The 16,969-nt window shown below is 38.8% G+C and overlaps 1 protein-coding gene across 1 annotated transcript in view; it reads right to left on the reverse strand.

Annotated features, from left to right (window-relative positions):
• SCN10A (sodium voltage-gated channel alpha subunit 10) overlaps positions 1-15,939 on the reverse strand; it is a 77,994-nt gene extending 62,055 nt beyond the window's left edge. Inside the window, exons 1-3 of the mRNA XM_065885924.1 lie at positions 15,670-15,939; positions 13,978-14,105; positions 9,963-10,043 (exon numbers count right to left, since the gene is read on the reverse strand). Coding sequence (XP_065741996.1) covers positions 9,963-10,043; positions 13,978-14,105; positions 15,670-15,939 — 479 coding nt within the window. The remainder of the gene's footprint in view (positions 1-9,962; positions 10,044-13,977; positions 14,106-15,669) is intronic.
• Positions 15,940-16,969: the final 1,030 nt, after the last annotated feature.

Genomic DNA, 16,969 nt, shown 5'->3' on the forward strand with positions numbered 1-16,969 from the left:
TACTTTCACAAATAATGTACATACCACATTGGAAGCAACATCTTCCATTGGTATAGCGATGCCCTTCCTTGCTGACCATCTAGCTGGAGCTTCTTCAGTATCAATTCAGCTATCTTTTCTTTTCTTTTCTTTTCTTTTTTTTTTTTTTTTTTTTTTGCGGTACGCAGGCCTCTCACTGTTGTGGCCTCTCCCGTTGCGGAGCACAGGCTCCGGACACGCAGGCTCAGCGGCCATGGCTCACGGGCCTAGCCGCTCCACGGCATGTGGTATCTTCCCGGACCGGGGCACGAACCCGTGTCCCCTGCATCGGCAGGCAGACTCTCAACCACTGCGCCACCAGGGAAGTCCTATCTTTTCTTTTTAATTGTAGTAAAGTACATATAAAATTTACTACTTTACCCACTTTTAAGTATACAATTCAGTGGCAATAAGTGCATTCACAAAATTGTGCAACCATAACCACTATCCATCTCCAGAACTTTTTCATCATCCCAAACAGAAACTCTGTACTCATTAAACAACTACTCCCCATTCCTCCCTCCCCTGCTCCCCGGCAACCTCTGTTCTACTTTCTGTCTCCATAAATTTGCCTATTCTAGGTACCTCACATAAGTGGAGTCATACAATATTAGTCCTTTTTGTGTCTGACTAACTTTACTTAGCATAATATTTTAAAGGTTCATACATGTTGTGGCATATATCAGAATCTCATTCATTTTTCAAGCTGAATATTCTGTTGTATGCACCTACCACATTTTGTTTATCCATTTATCTGTTGATGGACATTTATCCATTTATCTGTTGATGGGACATTTGGAAACAACCTTTTGACTACAGTGAATAATACTGCTATGAACATTAGTGTAGAAGCTAACATCCCTTTTTAACTCTGTTTCATAGTTTACAAACTAATCTTTAATTAAACCAGAAATCTCATCTTTTAAAATCAGCTTCATGATAAATAGGACAAAAAGTCATTCATCACTTCTCTCTCACATATATGGTGAAACTGTACTGACAACTGATTTATTCACAATTTCATTCAACTATAAAGTACAATGTCTGCTTGTTTACATACATAAGAGTCATTGATTTTTAAATGCCAGTCACATTATAAGAAATCCAATATTTCTGATGAAGGAATTCTATCGATTATTTCTCGCTTTTTTTCCAACTACAATATTTGCCATTGATTTTGAAGCTGGTTTCATATCTTACTGGCAAGGGTATAATTGTGCTTGTTTTTGCTATGAGGGCAAATGATGACTCTATAGTTTTCATGTCATTCAACTTTTAACATCAAATTTTGACAATTTTGTACTGGAAATCCTTATTTTATATTTGTACTAGAGACAGTCAGTTGGTTTAAAAGTGAGGTTGATAAACTTTATTAGAAAATAATATGGAAGTTTTGGTAGCTTTCTATTATTACTTGATAAAATGTTGAGATAATAACTTAGGTACTAGAACAAAAGGCTCATTGATCCAATAAAATTTAATTATCATTATTCATTGTCATGCTCCCTTTTTTATTTATTTTTTATCAGCTTTTGTGAGATTATCCACATCCATTGTCCACTTGTCTCATGACATACAGATTCAAGCTTTATGTCTGTGACAGAGTCCATTCATTACTTACAGGATTTATTTTTCTATTTTCATCACTATTGTTATATTTCTGCAAACCACTTTTGAAATGATGGTTCATTTTCTGAACTGTAATATTATGTAGTGGTAAAGATGAGAAATGCAAGTTTAACAAATGTAAATGTAATGTCATAGGACAATAAAATACATTAGTTAAGATAAAGTACCCATGATTAATTCCATGTTAACCAGTATGAACTGTCAGTCTTTGAAGTTCATACTCTGCTCTAAAGAACAAGAAAAGTCAGAAATTCTATGTAAATTACAAATAATCTTACATTTCAGATTTTTAAATTATCTGTGCATAAAATGATTGCATTGCTTTTTCTTCTGAATCTGTCACACTTTTTAGAGGCTACTGAGAGACTTCTGGTGACCAGTAGAGATCCTTCTATTACTTATTGAGCAATGCTGCAGGGGATAGAGAGCTGAATTGCTCTGCAGAACAGAGTGAGAATTTGGAGTTCTCAGGAACAGGAGAGAAAGAAGACAGTGAGGCAGAGAGACACAAAAGCAACCCAAAGGGACAGTTTATGAGAGAATATTATAAGTCAGCCTCATTCACCAAGATAGGTCAAATGAAGTGCTGGCAAACTGAATCTAGCATTGATTAAGCTAGAACCATTAAAAGAGATTAGCAAATTTATTAATGTAAACTACTATATTAACAGATAAAAGACTATTTGATAATCTTAATAAATACAGAAATATTGATAGAAACCAACACTCATTCAAAATGAAACTCTTAAACCAGAAGTGAAAAGAAATTCCCAAAATTTGATAAGGAGTAATTATGAGAATCCCATAGTTATCATGATAATAGTGAAATACTACATGCATATTATTTAGAATCAAGAACAAAAGAAATATGCTCACTATTATAACTTCAATTCAGCATTGTGATGAAAGCCCTGGCCAGTTCAATAAAACAGGAAAAATAAACCAGTGGTATAAGAATCATAAAGGAAGAAACAAGTTCATCATTATTTGCAGATGATATACTTGTTTAAGTACGAATTGTTAAAGAGTTCTGCAAGGTTGCTGAATGCAAAACCAATGTACAGAAATTTAATAACATTAATTTATTTTATCAATAAAAATAAATATTCAAAAGGGCAAGCAAAATGATATATAATGTACCTAGAGATAGGATATGTAAGAACTTTATAGAAGATGTCAAATGTTATGGAGGAATATAAAAGAAGGAATATATATATAAGGAGATACAATTATATATGTCATTGTGGCAGTTCTTCCTGTGGTAATAGATGAATTCAATGCATTTACAATCAAAGTTTCAACAGAGTTGTACGACAAGAACTTGAAAATCTGACCCTTAAATTGATATGGAAAAGTAAAGAAAAAGGAAGAACCAAGATAATTTTAAAGAAGACAAATAAGGAGGGGTGCTATGATCAACCAGGTCAAATCTTATTATAAAGCTTTTAGATTGTATGGTGTTGACTCAGGAGTGACAAATAGCTTACTAGGAAAACAGACTTGAGTATGCATGGGAATCTGGTGCATGACAGAGGTAGTAGAAGGAATCACTAGAGAAATGATAATCTATTAAAATTGTTGTTGGAATAATCTTTATGGAAAAATATGAGAAGCCTATCACATATCATACACATACACTCAAAAGTCTGGGAGGATGAATTATCTAAATGTAGAAAGAAATATGACTTTTAGAAGGAAATACAGGAGAATATATTATGGAATGTTAGATAGCAGTAAAATATATATGAAATGGATACATACATACATAGTGTTTTTAAAAATTTTTTTCTTCCCTAGAAATTTTATAATTTTAGTTTGGTTTTTTTTTTTCCCATCTAAGAGTTCTCTAAAAGAGGTTTTAAAAATTATCAAGTGGAAAGGTCTCTTTTTTTTTCTAATGTTGTTATTATTTTCTCATTTTATTGTAGTGTGATCAGAGAATATTTTCTTTATTATTTTACTCTTTGGATCTTGTTAAGGTTTTGTTATTTAATATCGGTCAATTTGTATAGTTATTTTTCAGGGAATATAGTTTGAAAGATATTAATTAGCTCTATCTTATTCTGTAACTCCAGTTATCTGTATCTTTACATACTGTTTTATACATTTGATCTGTCATAGGGCTGAAAGAAATTAATTATACTTCCCTATCCCTACAATATTCTTGTCTATTTTTGTCTATTTTATTCTTGTCTTGTATATAATTTTTGGTTTATAAACATTGTTGCCACATTATTTGTTGCAAATATATACGTTACTGTTTATGGATTTAGCATTACAAAGTGTCATTTTTGTCCTGTTTAATAATTTTTGGCCTAAATTCTACCTTCTCTGATGTTAAGATCATGCCTCCTGCTCTGTTTGCCTTTGCCTATATCTTTGCCCATTCTTTAATTTTGACCTTTCTGTATCACTTTGAGTGGTATATTTTTTAGTCAACGTAGAGTTCAATACTGCTTTGTTATATAACATGACTTTTTTTTTAAACAGATGAGTAAAATCCATTTATATTTATTGACATGATAGATTTATTTGATCTTTGTTTATATTACTTTGCGTTATGTTTTTTATTTATTTATTTTTGGCTTCATTGGGTCTTCATTGCTGCGCGCAGGCTTTCTCTAGTTGTGGCGAGTGGGAGCTACTCTTTGTTGCGGTGTGAGGGCTTCTCATTGTGGTGGCTTCTCTTGTTGCGGAGCACGGGCTCTAGGCGAGTGGGCTTCAGTAATTGTGGCTCACAGGTTCTAGAGCACAGGCTCAGTAGTTGTGGCGCACAAGCTTATAGTTGCTCTGTGTCATATGGGATCTTCCCAGATGAGGGTTCGAACCTGTGTCTCCTGCATTGGCAGGCATATTCTTAACCACTGTGCCACCAGGGAAGTCCTTGTGTTAGGTTTTTAATAGTTTTTAAAATATTTCATTGTCTGATATTTTTTATTTGCTTTACTTTTTTCTGTATGATTCTGAATTTAGAAGAGTTTCTATTTTAGTTCTGGTAGTTGCCTTAAAATATACATTTATAATCAAAACTATGTAATACATTGCCTTTACTATGCTATCTCTTTAAATAATATCTCTGATTTCCATTAATTCTCTTTCCTTTTCCCTCTGTTTTATCCATCATCTGACTGTATTAATAATATCTTTTTCCTGCTTACCTTTGTACTGTTAAATGTAATTATTCTTCATTCCTTGATGTATCAACTTTAAAGAATGCTCTTTAATTTCTTGCTACTATAGAAGTGACAATAAGTGAACATCCTCTGCTCCCATGTTCTTCCCTCTTTCTAGTCCCAGTTTTTGCTATTTGTACCATGTCAACATTTTCAGGGCCTCTGGAGTTTTAGGGGTAAAATGACTTGATCCTCATTTTTATCCCCCTCTGCAGGCACTGTCATTTAACAAGCCCTCGTCTGCTGAGTCATTTACCATCCTCCACCCACTTTCGGTCTTCTGAGATTGTTTTGACATCTTTTGTCCTCTGTGCTTTCCTTTCTACTTCTCTTTGTTCTTGTATATTTATACTGTTCTTATTCCCATGCTGTCATTTCATTGGCATTTTGAGAGGGTCGGGGTAAAACATATTCATGCTATTTTCCATATTTAACCAGAATCCCCAAATAACTCTTACTTTTGATAGAAAATGCTTTGCATTAGAAGTTTAAAAGGATAGAAATTTTACATGCTATATCATCTTAGTATATATATGTGTGTGTGTATGTATATATATATATATATATAGAGAGAGAGAGAGAGAGAGAGAGAGGTAATAAACTACAATTCTAACAGCAATTTATCTACATAGTTACTGTCTTCTGACATATTTTTCAGTATTTTGTATATAATGCAATGGCCATTTATTTTAAATTTATTTTGTTTTGAAGCTTTTCATTATGATATGTAACATACATAATAAAAATGCACATGAAACAAAAATTAGTTGTAAAATGAATGCTTGTGTATTAGTCAGCTTAGGCTGCCATAACAAAATACCACAGATTGAGTAGTTAAACAACAAATACTTACTTTCTCACAGTTGTAGGGGCTGGTGCCAGTGTGGTCAGGTTCTGGTGAGAGCCCTCTTCCTGGCTTGCTAATGGCTATTTCTGGCTGTGTCCTCACATGGTAGAGAGAGAGTTCTGGTGTCCACTCCTCTCTTATAAAGGTATCAGGTCTACTGGGTCACAGCTCTGCCCTTATGACCTTATTTAACCTTTATCACTTCCTTAAAGGCCCCTTCTCCTGTACAGTCACATGGGGGGCAATTAAGGCTTCAACACATGAACTTGGGGGGACACTATTCAGTCCAGAGCAGCTGTGTGACAACTAGTCATGTCACAAAATGGAACATTTTGAACACCCATAACATCCTGCCCTAGAGGTTACTACTATCCTAATTTTTGATATTTTTTTCTTGCCTTTTTAATTTATATTTTTACCTCCTGAGTATGCATTCCTAAACAAAATAGTTAAGTTTTGCTTGTTTCTGAATTTTCATATAAATGGAATTATATTTTTGTAATCTTTTGTGTCTGGCTTTTTTTGTTCAATATTATGTTCCTAAGACTTATTCTTGGTGTTGTGTGGAGGTATAGTTTATTCATATTCATTGCTATACATTATCCCCCTTTAAGAATATAACAGATATTTAATATACTCAAAAATGTATGGACATTTTGGTTGTTTCCAATTTTTGACTTTTACGTGGAATGTTCATGAACTTTTTGCAGCTGTATCCTGGTGCCCATAAGTACATATTTCTGTTGAGTGTATGTACCTAACAGTATAATTAAAAGATCACAGTGTATGTGTGTTTTCACCTTTATTTGATAATATTCACTGCTTTCCAAAGAGGTTGTACAAATTTACATCCCCACCAGCAAGATATGAGTTTCTGTTGCTCCATATCTTTCTCAATATTTGGTACTGTCACAAGTTAGAATTTTCCTCATCTGATGAGGGTATAGTAATGTCTCAATGTGATTTTATTCACATCTCCTTGACTAAGAAAAAAGTTAAGAATATTTTCATATGTTTATTGGCTATTCGGATTTCTACTTTTATGAAATATCTATTTAATTTTTTGCTCATTTTCCAGTTGGTTGCTCTGACACATTTCTAATCGATTTGTAGGGGCTCATTATTCTGGATGTACACACTTTTGAGGTATATGTGTTGCAAATGTCTTCTACTCAGTAGGCTTATTTTTTCACTCTCATAAAGTTGTCTTCTGATGAACAGAAATTCTTAATTTTAACATCCTAAAATGTATCAGTGTTTTCCTCTGTGGTTAGTGCTTCTTATACCATATGTAATAAATCTTTCCCTAACCTGAGGTCATGAGACTTCTCTGTGGTTTTTGTTGTTTTAGTTTTTTTTGTTTTTTTTTTCTGTATGTGGGCCTCTCACTGCTGTGGCCTCTCCCGTTGCGGAGCACAGTCTCCAGACGCGCAGGCTCAGCGGCCATGGCTCATGGGTCCAGCCGCTCTGCGATATGTGGGATCTTCCCGGACCGGGGCACAAACCCGTGTCCCCTGCATCGGCAGGCATACTCTCAACCACTGCACCACCAGGGACGCCCAGTTGTTGTTTTTTTTTTAAACCTTCAAAAAGCTTGATGTCTTTGTCTTTCAGAAAGAAATTTAGATCTTAATCCACCTAGAACTGATTTTTGTGTTTGGTGTAAAATTGGATGTTCAATGTAATTTTTCTGTTGGGATTCCTAATTCTTCAGCATCATTTACTGAACACTGCCCTTTCCCTGCTGTTTTGCAGTGCCACTTTTGTCAGCAATTCAAAGTTTGTATGTGCATTGGCCTGTTTATGGGCCAACTATTCTGTTCCACTGGTCTGACTAATCTTACACCAATGGCATACTGCTTCAATCATTAGAGCTTATAGTAAATCTTTTTTTTTTTTTAAACACCTTTATTGGGGTATAATTGCTTTACAATAGTGTGTTAGTTTCTGCTTTATAACAAAGTGAATCAGCTATACATATACATATGTTCCCATATGTCTTCCCTCTTGCGTCTCCCTCCCTCCCACTCTCCCTATCCCACCCCTCCAGGCTGTCACAAAGCACCGAGCTAATATCCTGTGCCTTGTGGCTGCTTCCCCCTAGCTATCTACCTTACTACGTTTGTTAGTGTGTATATGTCCATGACTCTCTCTCACCCTGTCAAAGCTCACCCTTCCTCCTCCCCATATCCTCAAGTCCGTTCTCCAGTAGGTCTGCGTCTTTATTCCTGTCTTACCCCTAGGTTCTTCATGACATTTTTTTTTCTTAAATTCCATATATATGTGTTAGCATACGGTATTTGTCTTTTTCTTTCTGACTTACTTCACTCTGAATGACAGACTCTAGGTCTATCCATCTCATTACAAATATAGAGCTTATAGTAAATCTTAATATCCAGTAGAGCACATTATTTTCTCCTACCTTGTTTTTCTGTCTCAAAAGTGTCTTGGCTATAATTGGCTCTTTGCATTTTCATATAAATCTTAGAGTCAGTTTGTCAAGTTATATTAAAAAAAAAAGCCTGTTGGGAGCTTCGCTGGTGGCGCAGTGGTTGAGAGTCCGCCTGCCCATGCAGGGGACACGGGTTCATGCCCCGGTCCGGGAAGATCCCACATGCCGTGGAGCGGCTGGGCCCGTGAGCCATGGCCGCTGAGCCTGCACGTACGGAGACTGTGCTCCGCAACGGGAGAGGCCACAGCCGTGAGAGGCCCGCGTACCACACACACACACAAAAAAAGCCTGTTGGGATTTTGATTGGAATCACGTTAGATCTATTAGTCATTCTGGGGAGCCTTACAATATTGTGACTTTGAATCTAAGAATACAATATATCTCTCCATTTTGGGGGTTTCTGTAATATTACTTAATATTTTTATAATTTTCTTTTTAGGGATTTTACTCATACTTTGATAGTCTTATCTCTAGAAACTTGATATTTTTAACTGCCAGTGTAAATGGTATTCTTAAAAACTATTTTATTTTCTGTTTGTTGCTAGTATATATATACAATTGATTTATGTATATTAATTTGTACCTAGCTACTTTTCTATACTCTCTTATTAATTCTAATAGTTTACCTCTAGATTACATTGGCTATTTTATGTACATAATTATATTATCCATAAATCATGGCATCTTTGGTACTTCTTATTTTTTTCTTTGAATTTTATTTTTTTATACAGCAGGTTCTTATTAGTTATCTATTTTATACATATTTCTTTTCTTATTCTTATACCTTTTACTTCTCTTCCTTGCTTTACTACACTGGCTAGGATCTCCTTTACAAAGCTGAATACAACTAATGTAACAGAGATCTTTGCTTTTTTTCCTTCTGATGTCAAAGAGAAAGCTTGCTGTGTTTCACAATTAAGTATGATGTTTACTCCTTTCTTTAAAGTGGTTACCCTTTATCAGAGTACAGCAGTTCCCTTCTACTTCTACTTTTCTAAGAGTTTTTAATCATAAATAGATATCAAACTTTATCAAATGAATTTTCAGCATCAATTAATATGACCACTTTATTTTTCTTCTTTATTAATAGAAATAGAACATATTTTCTATTGTGGCATGTATTAATTTACAGTCAGCGAAAGATAAAAATTACAAAGTTGGAAAAAGAGAAAGCTCTACAAAGCTCCTGTTATTATACCAAAAATATGCCCTGCTTGAGCTGGGCCGGGGGCAACCGTCCCAGATGGTTTGGTGAAGAATGTTTTTGGAAAGGCCTCACAGTCTGAAACTACAGAGATTCTATCATTAACCCAGGGAGATAGAATAATCTCAGGAATTTTATGGTCACTTTGAGGTATACAAGCCAACAGCTTCATTCATGGGTTATTTTCTGAATATGTTCAAGAACCATTTGTTCTTGGTTCTGCATCTCTTTCTCTTTCTGAGTAGGACTTCCCTCAACTGCATTAAGGTGTGCACCTAACAGGTCGGGGGGGAGGCAGGGGGTTCATCTGCCCTGGCCACCCCAGACCAATGAAATCAGACCCTCTGGGGCTGGGACCCAGGCATTAATATTTTTTAAATCTCCCCAGGGGATTCCAATGGGCAGCCAAGGTTGAGAACCACTCATCTATAGCTCTTTGAAGCTGAATATCATATGTGTGTTTATGAAACAAAGTCCACAGAGAAGATATCTAAGCATTGCAAAGTCAGATAGGCAATAGGATTCCACATTACCCAAATGAGACCCAGCAGGATGAATAAGAGAAAAAAGTCACCCAGTGAAGGAACAGAAGGAGAGGACAGAAAGGAAAGGCACAAGAATGACAGCAAATCTACTCACTCCATTCTCTCTGGAAGTTCGGTTTGGGTCATGCCCACACAATTGGCCAAAATAGTGATGGTTATAAATAAACTGAACCACCTGAGAGGCCTGTGTTAAGGAAAAGCTGAGAGTCACCATGTTTTCCTGAGGTCACTTCTGATCGCCTTGATGCTGAATTGATTAAATCCATAACTCTTTAGCTAGGATCAACTTTATGTTCTTGTCACATAATAACAGCTGACACTGAGTGCCTACCCTCAGCTGAATACTTCGTCCACATTATTTCTAATACAACTAACCTACAGGTAGATATTATTACCTACACTTTGGAGCTAAGCAAACAGGCTGACAAAGCTTAAATATTTTTCCAAGGTCATATAGCTAGTCAACCATGGCGCTGAGATGTGGACTCAGATTGTCTGAAAATAGAACCCTGAGCAAGATGAAAATAAACAGAATCCCTTTTCCAAAATGTCCTTCTGCCCTGACACCTGTATTTTACTATACAATATGGCCTGAAATTTCATCCTGCAAATGTCTCTTTTTTCCTAAAAGACAAGGAGAATGCGGTAGCGCCTCCCTTATCCATGGTTTCATTTTCTGCAGTTTCAGTTACCTGTGGTCAATGGTGGTCTGAAAATAAGCTTTAAATTATCCACCATTCTGAGTTAATGTGATGACATTTCAGCCTTCCCACTCCCTCCCACAGGGGATCCCCAACCATCAACATTGTTTGCTTCTGCACCCAACCATCGACGTCATCATGGCTCCATGATCTGGGGTCACCCAAAGCACATGCTCCTCCCTCTGACTTATCATCAGGAGGTCAACAGTAGCCTAATGTCCTGTCACAATGGCTACATCATTCGCCTCTTCATCTCATCACGTGGGCATTTTATCATGTCACATCATCACAAGAAGAAGAAGAGTGAATACAGTACAATAAAGAGAGAGACCAGGGCTTCCCTGGTGGCGCAGTGGTTAAGAGTCTGCCTGCCGATGCAGGGGACATGGCTTCATGTCCCGGTCCGGGAAGATCCCACATGCCGCGGAGCCTTTAGTTTAGGCCCGTGAGCCATGGCCGCTGAGCCTGCGCATCCGGAGCCTGTGCTCCGCAACGGGAGAGGCCACAACAGTGAGAGGCCCGCGTACCGCAAAAAAAAAAAAAAAAAAAAAAAAGAGAGACCACATTCACCTAACTTTCATTACAGTATTTTGTTATAATTGTTCTATTTTTTTATTGTTGTTGTTAATCTCATACCTAATTTAATCTCTTGCTTAATTTATAAATCAAATTTTTTCATAGCTAGTTATGTATAGGGAAAAACATATAGGGTTCAGTACTGTCTGGTGTCAGGCATCCACTGGGGGTCTTGGAATGTATCTCCCATGGATAAGGGGGGACTTCTATACTCCTAGGAAGTTAGAGATAAGGGGAGGGCTACATGCTTTCATGGCAATCAGGTTCGTCAGATTGTTTTTCCAATTTAGCTGAGATCAGGCACACTGAGGAAATGGACCTCTGGTTAGGAATGGAGGCAGGCACAGGGGAGTAAAATACCGGCTCAAGGAGAAGATTCCAAACAGGATTAGGCTGTTGAGGAGAACTCTGAATAGCAAGAGGGGAGAATCTTAAAGGAGAGGTTGGGGGCAGATGCATTACAAGAAGGGGATAGAGACACTGAAAAGTAAGGTGAGTAGAAGAGGGTAAATAGATGGGGCAGAAATGTTGGTGGCGAAGTCCAAAGACAGATTTCCCCCATTGGACATTTTTCTGAATTCCTAACAATTACTTCCTAAAGAAAATGCCTGAAGATATAAGCTTGACCTACAGAGTGAACCACTCATCTTTTATAATTTCAATTTGAGCAGAAGTATCTAAATCTATTTTAGTTTTCTTTAATGTGCCCTGTTTTACAGTTACTTAGGAACCCATCTATTTTGAAAAGGGAAATTCTACTAATTAAACCACATTTTCCTGTTGACTTGCAATTAAATTAAGAAATGTGTTCAGGTTGGGGGGAAATGTTAACCCAAGGATTAAATTAAAATCATATCTCCAACTCCACAAACCTTTAAAGAATTATGATATATTCTGATAATATTACTTGTGAAAACATTCAGAGCAAATTTGATTAGAATTATAATTTTGGTGAAATATTAATAATAGGAGATTGAGAATTCCATACCTTGAATAATATGTGGGGCGCTGGAGCTACAAAGTTCATGAGATTTAAATATATAAATTCAGACTTTTGTGAGAAGGAGACCCTTAACAGCTTTTCTGTCCAGCTGTGACTCCACCCAGCAATTATTTATTCATCAAATCTCAAGATAAAAGGAATATTTACTGGTTACTTGGTTCTTTAAAGGGGCTTTATTTCTAATTAGTTGTTTCTTACTTAACTAGATATAATTCAACCAGGATGGATGAAAAGGAGTTTGTATATTTGCTGTTTTTCTTTATTTGTAATTTTTATGTAATTGTATATTTTAAAAAAAAACTATGTAGAGATGACATACTTAGAGAAAAAATTACCCTAATTCATTTCCATTAACTGCCTACTTCCTTATTGCTGCTACTGCCCTAAGCAGGACGCAGGCTGGACCTTTTAACTAGCTGTGTGACCTTGGGCAATTAATTTCATGCCTCTGAGTAACAGTAACATGTAAGATGGAGGTGCTAATCCCTTCTTCAAGGGTTTCTGTACCTATGACAGTGTTGATGCTTAGGAGGTATTTAGCAAATAGGAGCCTTTTTTTTTTTTTTTGCAGTACATGGGCCTCTCACTATTGTGGCCTCTCCCATTGTGGAGCACAGGCTCTGGACGCGCAGGCTCAGTGGCCATGGCCCACGGGGCCAGCCACTCCGCGGCATGTGGGATCTTCCCGGACCAGGGCACGAACCCGTGTTCCCTGCATTGGCAGGTGGACTCTCAACCACTGCGCCACCAGGGAAGCCCCTATTATTATTATTAAATACTCTTCTACAGCACTAGGAAAGCCAAGATTGAATGATTCCCACTGGTTGGCCATAAAGGTAAAACATGTAAAGGGAAAATGTAATGTAGTGAGCTACCAGGTCACTAAGTGCTGTCCAGCAATCCAACAATCTACCCCAGAGTGCAAGGCGAGAGCCCTTTTACTAGACACCCGCTAAGAGGCTGGCTACCATCTGACAGGCAGCCGAGGCAAGGCTGGTCTTGCAAATCAACCTCCGAGAAACCAAGGCTGAATTTGTTATTAGGAACTTCCAATTTGGACAGTCGCTAGGGAAGATCCTTGGAAACCAAGCCAAAGTCTCTTGTTTGTCCTAGTTTGGCTTGTCTTGAAAAAAAAAAAAAAAAAAGAAGAAGAGAAAAGTTCGAGGCAGCTTCTGAAGCTACATAAAGCAATTAATTTAATACAGACATTTGACCAATGTATTTCTAACCATTACTACGTTCCTCAATGGCATGAACCTCAGACTACTGACATTTTTAACCTGCCAGCAGTTTGGGGGTAACGTGCTGTAGGCAGTACCCCATGACCAGTGGGGTCCCATTTAGACAATCTTCGCTCTGCCCGTTGCAGTCTGTTCTCTTTGCCTTCTCAAGAGTTGATTTTTTGCCAAATAAGCAATCACTCTCCAGCATGGCTAGGACACAGAATATCAACCCACACCTATCATATCTGCCCAAAGAAGCCTAGGGACCCTCTTACTGGTTATTATGTTGTGGGAAGAACAGGCCACATATGATGAGAATGTACCTGGGTGTATCAGCAATCTCCCCTTTTCAACTTGTGCATCCACACATGTGTCCAGACTGGTCTAGTTGAATCCCAGACCAGGTGTGGGTTGCACGAACACCTCCTCTGTCTTGGGACTGCTTTTGGGTGTTGAACACACTAAAAACACAAACTTTTTTTTTCAATTTGATGATCTCATTGTTTTAGGATTCAGTTGGAGGAAGGCTCTATTGTTAACCCCCAAAGAAGGTATGTGACACAGTGGGCACCGCTTGATTCTAACATGTGGAAGGAGCAACTGTGCAAAGGATATGAGTGGACAGACACTTTGATGGCTGTTCTTCTGATCAGGTTGAAAGGACTGAATAACCACAGGGCCCGAGTGGCACTAAACCGGGAAATGGTCCTCCCTTTGTTCAGCACCATAAATGTCTAAAACAAAACACAACATAAAGCTGATTCACTTTGTGTACAGCAGAAACTAACACAACATTGTAAAGCAATTATAATCCAATAAAGATGTAAAAAAAAAAAAAAAAACCACAAGAGGGTGGATCTCCAGTGAGAAACATGCATCCTCCTCCAGCCATGGGTTTGAGCATAAGTGAGATCATCTCAGGCTCAGGAGCAAGTAGGGCTCTGGGAACCACGGGTCAATGAGAGGCAAGTGGAGGGGCAGAGAGTAAGGGAGGATCAGGGGCTAAAAGCCATATCCTCACCCTTCTAGCAAGACCCCAGGCCCTGCGGTTGACTGTGCATCAAGATGGGCCTCTGAGATTGCCCAGTGAACAGGCAGCTGACCCAGGGTTGGTGAGATGCATCATGCCCAGGGAGAGGATTCTGGCAGCAGGGGGGTGAAGTTCTGGTTGCATTTAATTCCTCTTCTGATTAGTGGATCATCCCTGGTCTGTGATGGTCCTTCTGTTCTCCACCTCCTAGGTCTCCCCTTTTAAACCCTCTACTGGTTCCCTCCTCTGAGCATTTTGGGGGATAACAGCTCTTGGCAGGTGAGAGGAGAAAGTCATTTCAGTGCCTTTTTTATTTTCTCTACAAACCATATTTGAGATGGCTGATTCCTGCCCCTCCCAACCCCCAAACATGCACACACCACTTTTTCAGCTGTATAGAACATCCAAGATAAAATACAAACAGGGTAATTGTCATGAAACTGTTTAAACTGGTGGTTCTCAAACTTTGATTTTAGGACCCTTTTGTACTCTTGAAAATTACTGAGGACCTTAATGATCTCTTGTTAATGTTTATACCTTTTTGCTTATACCATGTGTGTGTATGTATATATATGTGTGTATATATGCGTGCATATATATGTTTGTACATATGTGTGTGTGTGTATATATATATATATAATATTAGAAATTTAAAAAGATAGGACCTTTTAAAACACAGGAGTATACAAGCATACATTCCAGTAGCTGTTAGACAGATGTGATCCTCCATCAATAGCCTCTATGTTAACTATTGTATGTTCACAAAAGAATGTGAGTAAAAAAGACAAATGACATCTAAGTATTACTAAGAAATAGTTTTGAACTCCTGAACCCACTAAAAGGGTTTTGGGAACCCCAGGGGTTTTGAGATCATACTTTGAGGACCACTGGTTTAAATCATCCTGATTTCGGTTCCCCTTCCCTATTCTACCCTCCCCCCAGCCTCAAGATCTCTGCTCCCCACTTGCATAGAAAGCCGACACCTCTGGAGATCTGAGGCCAGAACTCATCCAAGGGAACAGCCAACTTCCTCTGAAAACTCCACAGCAGTTGTCACTGCTTTTGAGGATTTGGATTTAATTAACCTCCACTGTGAACACCATAGAGATTCAAAGAGAGTATTGAGGAGGTGAATTAGATATATTTTTCACTAACTGAGTCCAGCTGACAGCCACATCACCCACGGTGCGGGAGGAATCCTGGGCTGGGTGGGACAGAGGTTTCCTCTCCCAGAGCTGAGAATGGCCATTCCGGCCAGTAGCCCTTACCCGGTGTGTGCTGTAGAAGGGGTCCAGATCCTCCAGTGGCTCCCCGACCAGCTCTGCTGGGAGCTCACCATAGAACTTGGGCAGCTGGTTACATGCTTTCAAGTCAAGCTGGGGCCGAGTCTTCTCTTCCTGGTCCTTCTGTTTCTTGGACTTCTCTTTGGCTTTCTTTGCCTCCTGCTTAGCAGCAATTCGTTTTTCAATCTCCACCAGAGACTCTGGGGTGAATCGATGGAAGTTGGTAGTTTCCAGAGACCCAGAGGGGAATTCCATCTTCTCATTCTTCTTCAGGAAGAAGAGGACATAACCACAGAGAGGTAACAGCCTGCCCACTGGCTCTCTCCCTCCCACCTTGCTTGCTAGAACTCTTCCCCCCCAACCCCCCACCTCTTCAGTTCCTTTCTTAACTCACACCGAGCTCCCCCAGGACCCCACTGCCCTGCAGCATTCTCGAGGGAGGCTGGTCAGTTCATCTTACTCCACGTACCTCAGGGTGATATCTATGCTGTCCATGAGCTTCTAGTCTTTGTTCCTTCATTATTTTTGTACCCCCTGCCCCCCACCAGATCCAGCCATACTGCCCTCTCTCCTCATTTCTATGACCACTGAGTAGCAGGCACTCTCCTGCATTCATCAAAGACGTTGGTACATGATCTACTTTATCTTGGGTCTCCTCCTACTTTCTGATCACAACCTTTTTTTTTTTTTTTTTTTTTTTTTTTTTTTTGCGGTACGCGGGCCTCTCACTGTTGTGGCCTCTCCCGTTGTGGAGCACAGGCTCTGGACACGCAGGCTCAGCGGCCATGGCTCACGGGCCCAGCCGCTCCGCGGCATGTGGGATCTTCCCGGACCGGGGCACGAACCTGTGTCCCCTGCATTGGCAGGCGGACTCTAAACCACTGCGCCACCAGGGAAGCCCCACAACCTTTTTTTATTGACATTTTCAATGCTTCTCCCCCTCTCTGAACTCCATTTGGACTCCCCAGGCTGCTTTCTCTTTGTCCATGGCTGAACACTTCTTTCCATATCCAGATCAGATCCTGTGGTCCACCATTTTGACCACTCCCTTGTCCTCCTAAATACCCAGCCTAGGTCCGTCTAAATGAGTCTAACTCAGGTTTCTCTGAATCTGTACTGTTGAGGGGTGATGAGGAACAACAATGCCACTTAGGAATCATATGGTTTCGCTAGGCAGCAGTTTCTTCTAGTCTGATAGTTCAAATACTGTTTGTCTTTCCTGACTGCTATTCCCCATTTCCCCTTCCAGTAAGACAATGACCACATTGCCTACCTCACGAAGAAA

This window comes from Phocoena phocoena, chromosome 10 (assembly GCF_963924675.1).
Source record: "Phocoena phocoena chromosome 10, mPhoPho1.1, whole genome shotgun sequence".
Classification (NCBI taxonomy): domain Eukaryota; kingdom Metazoa; phylum Chordata; class Mammalia; order Artiodactyla; family Phocoenidae; genus Phocoena; species Phocoena phocoena.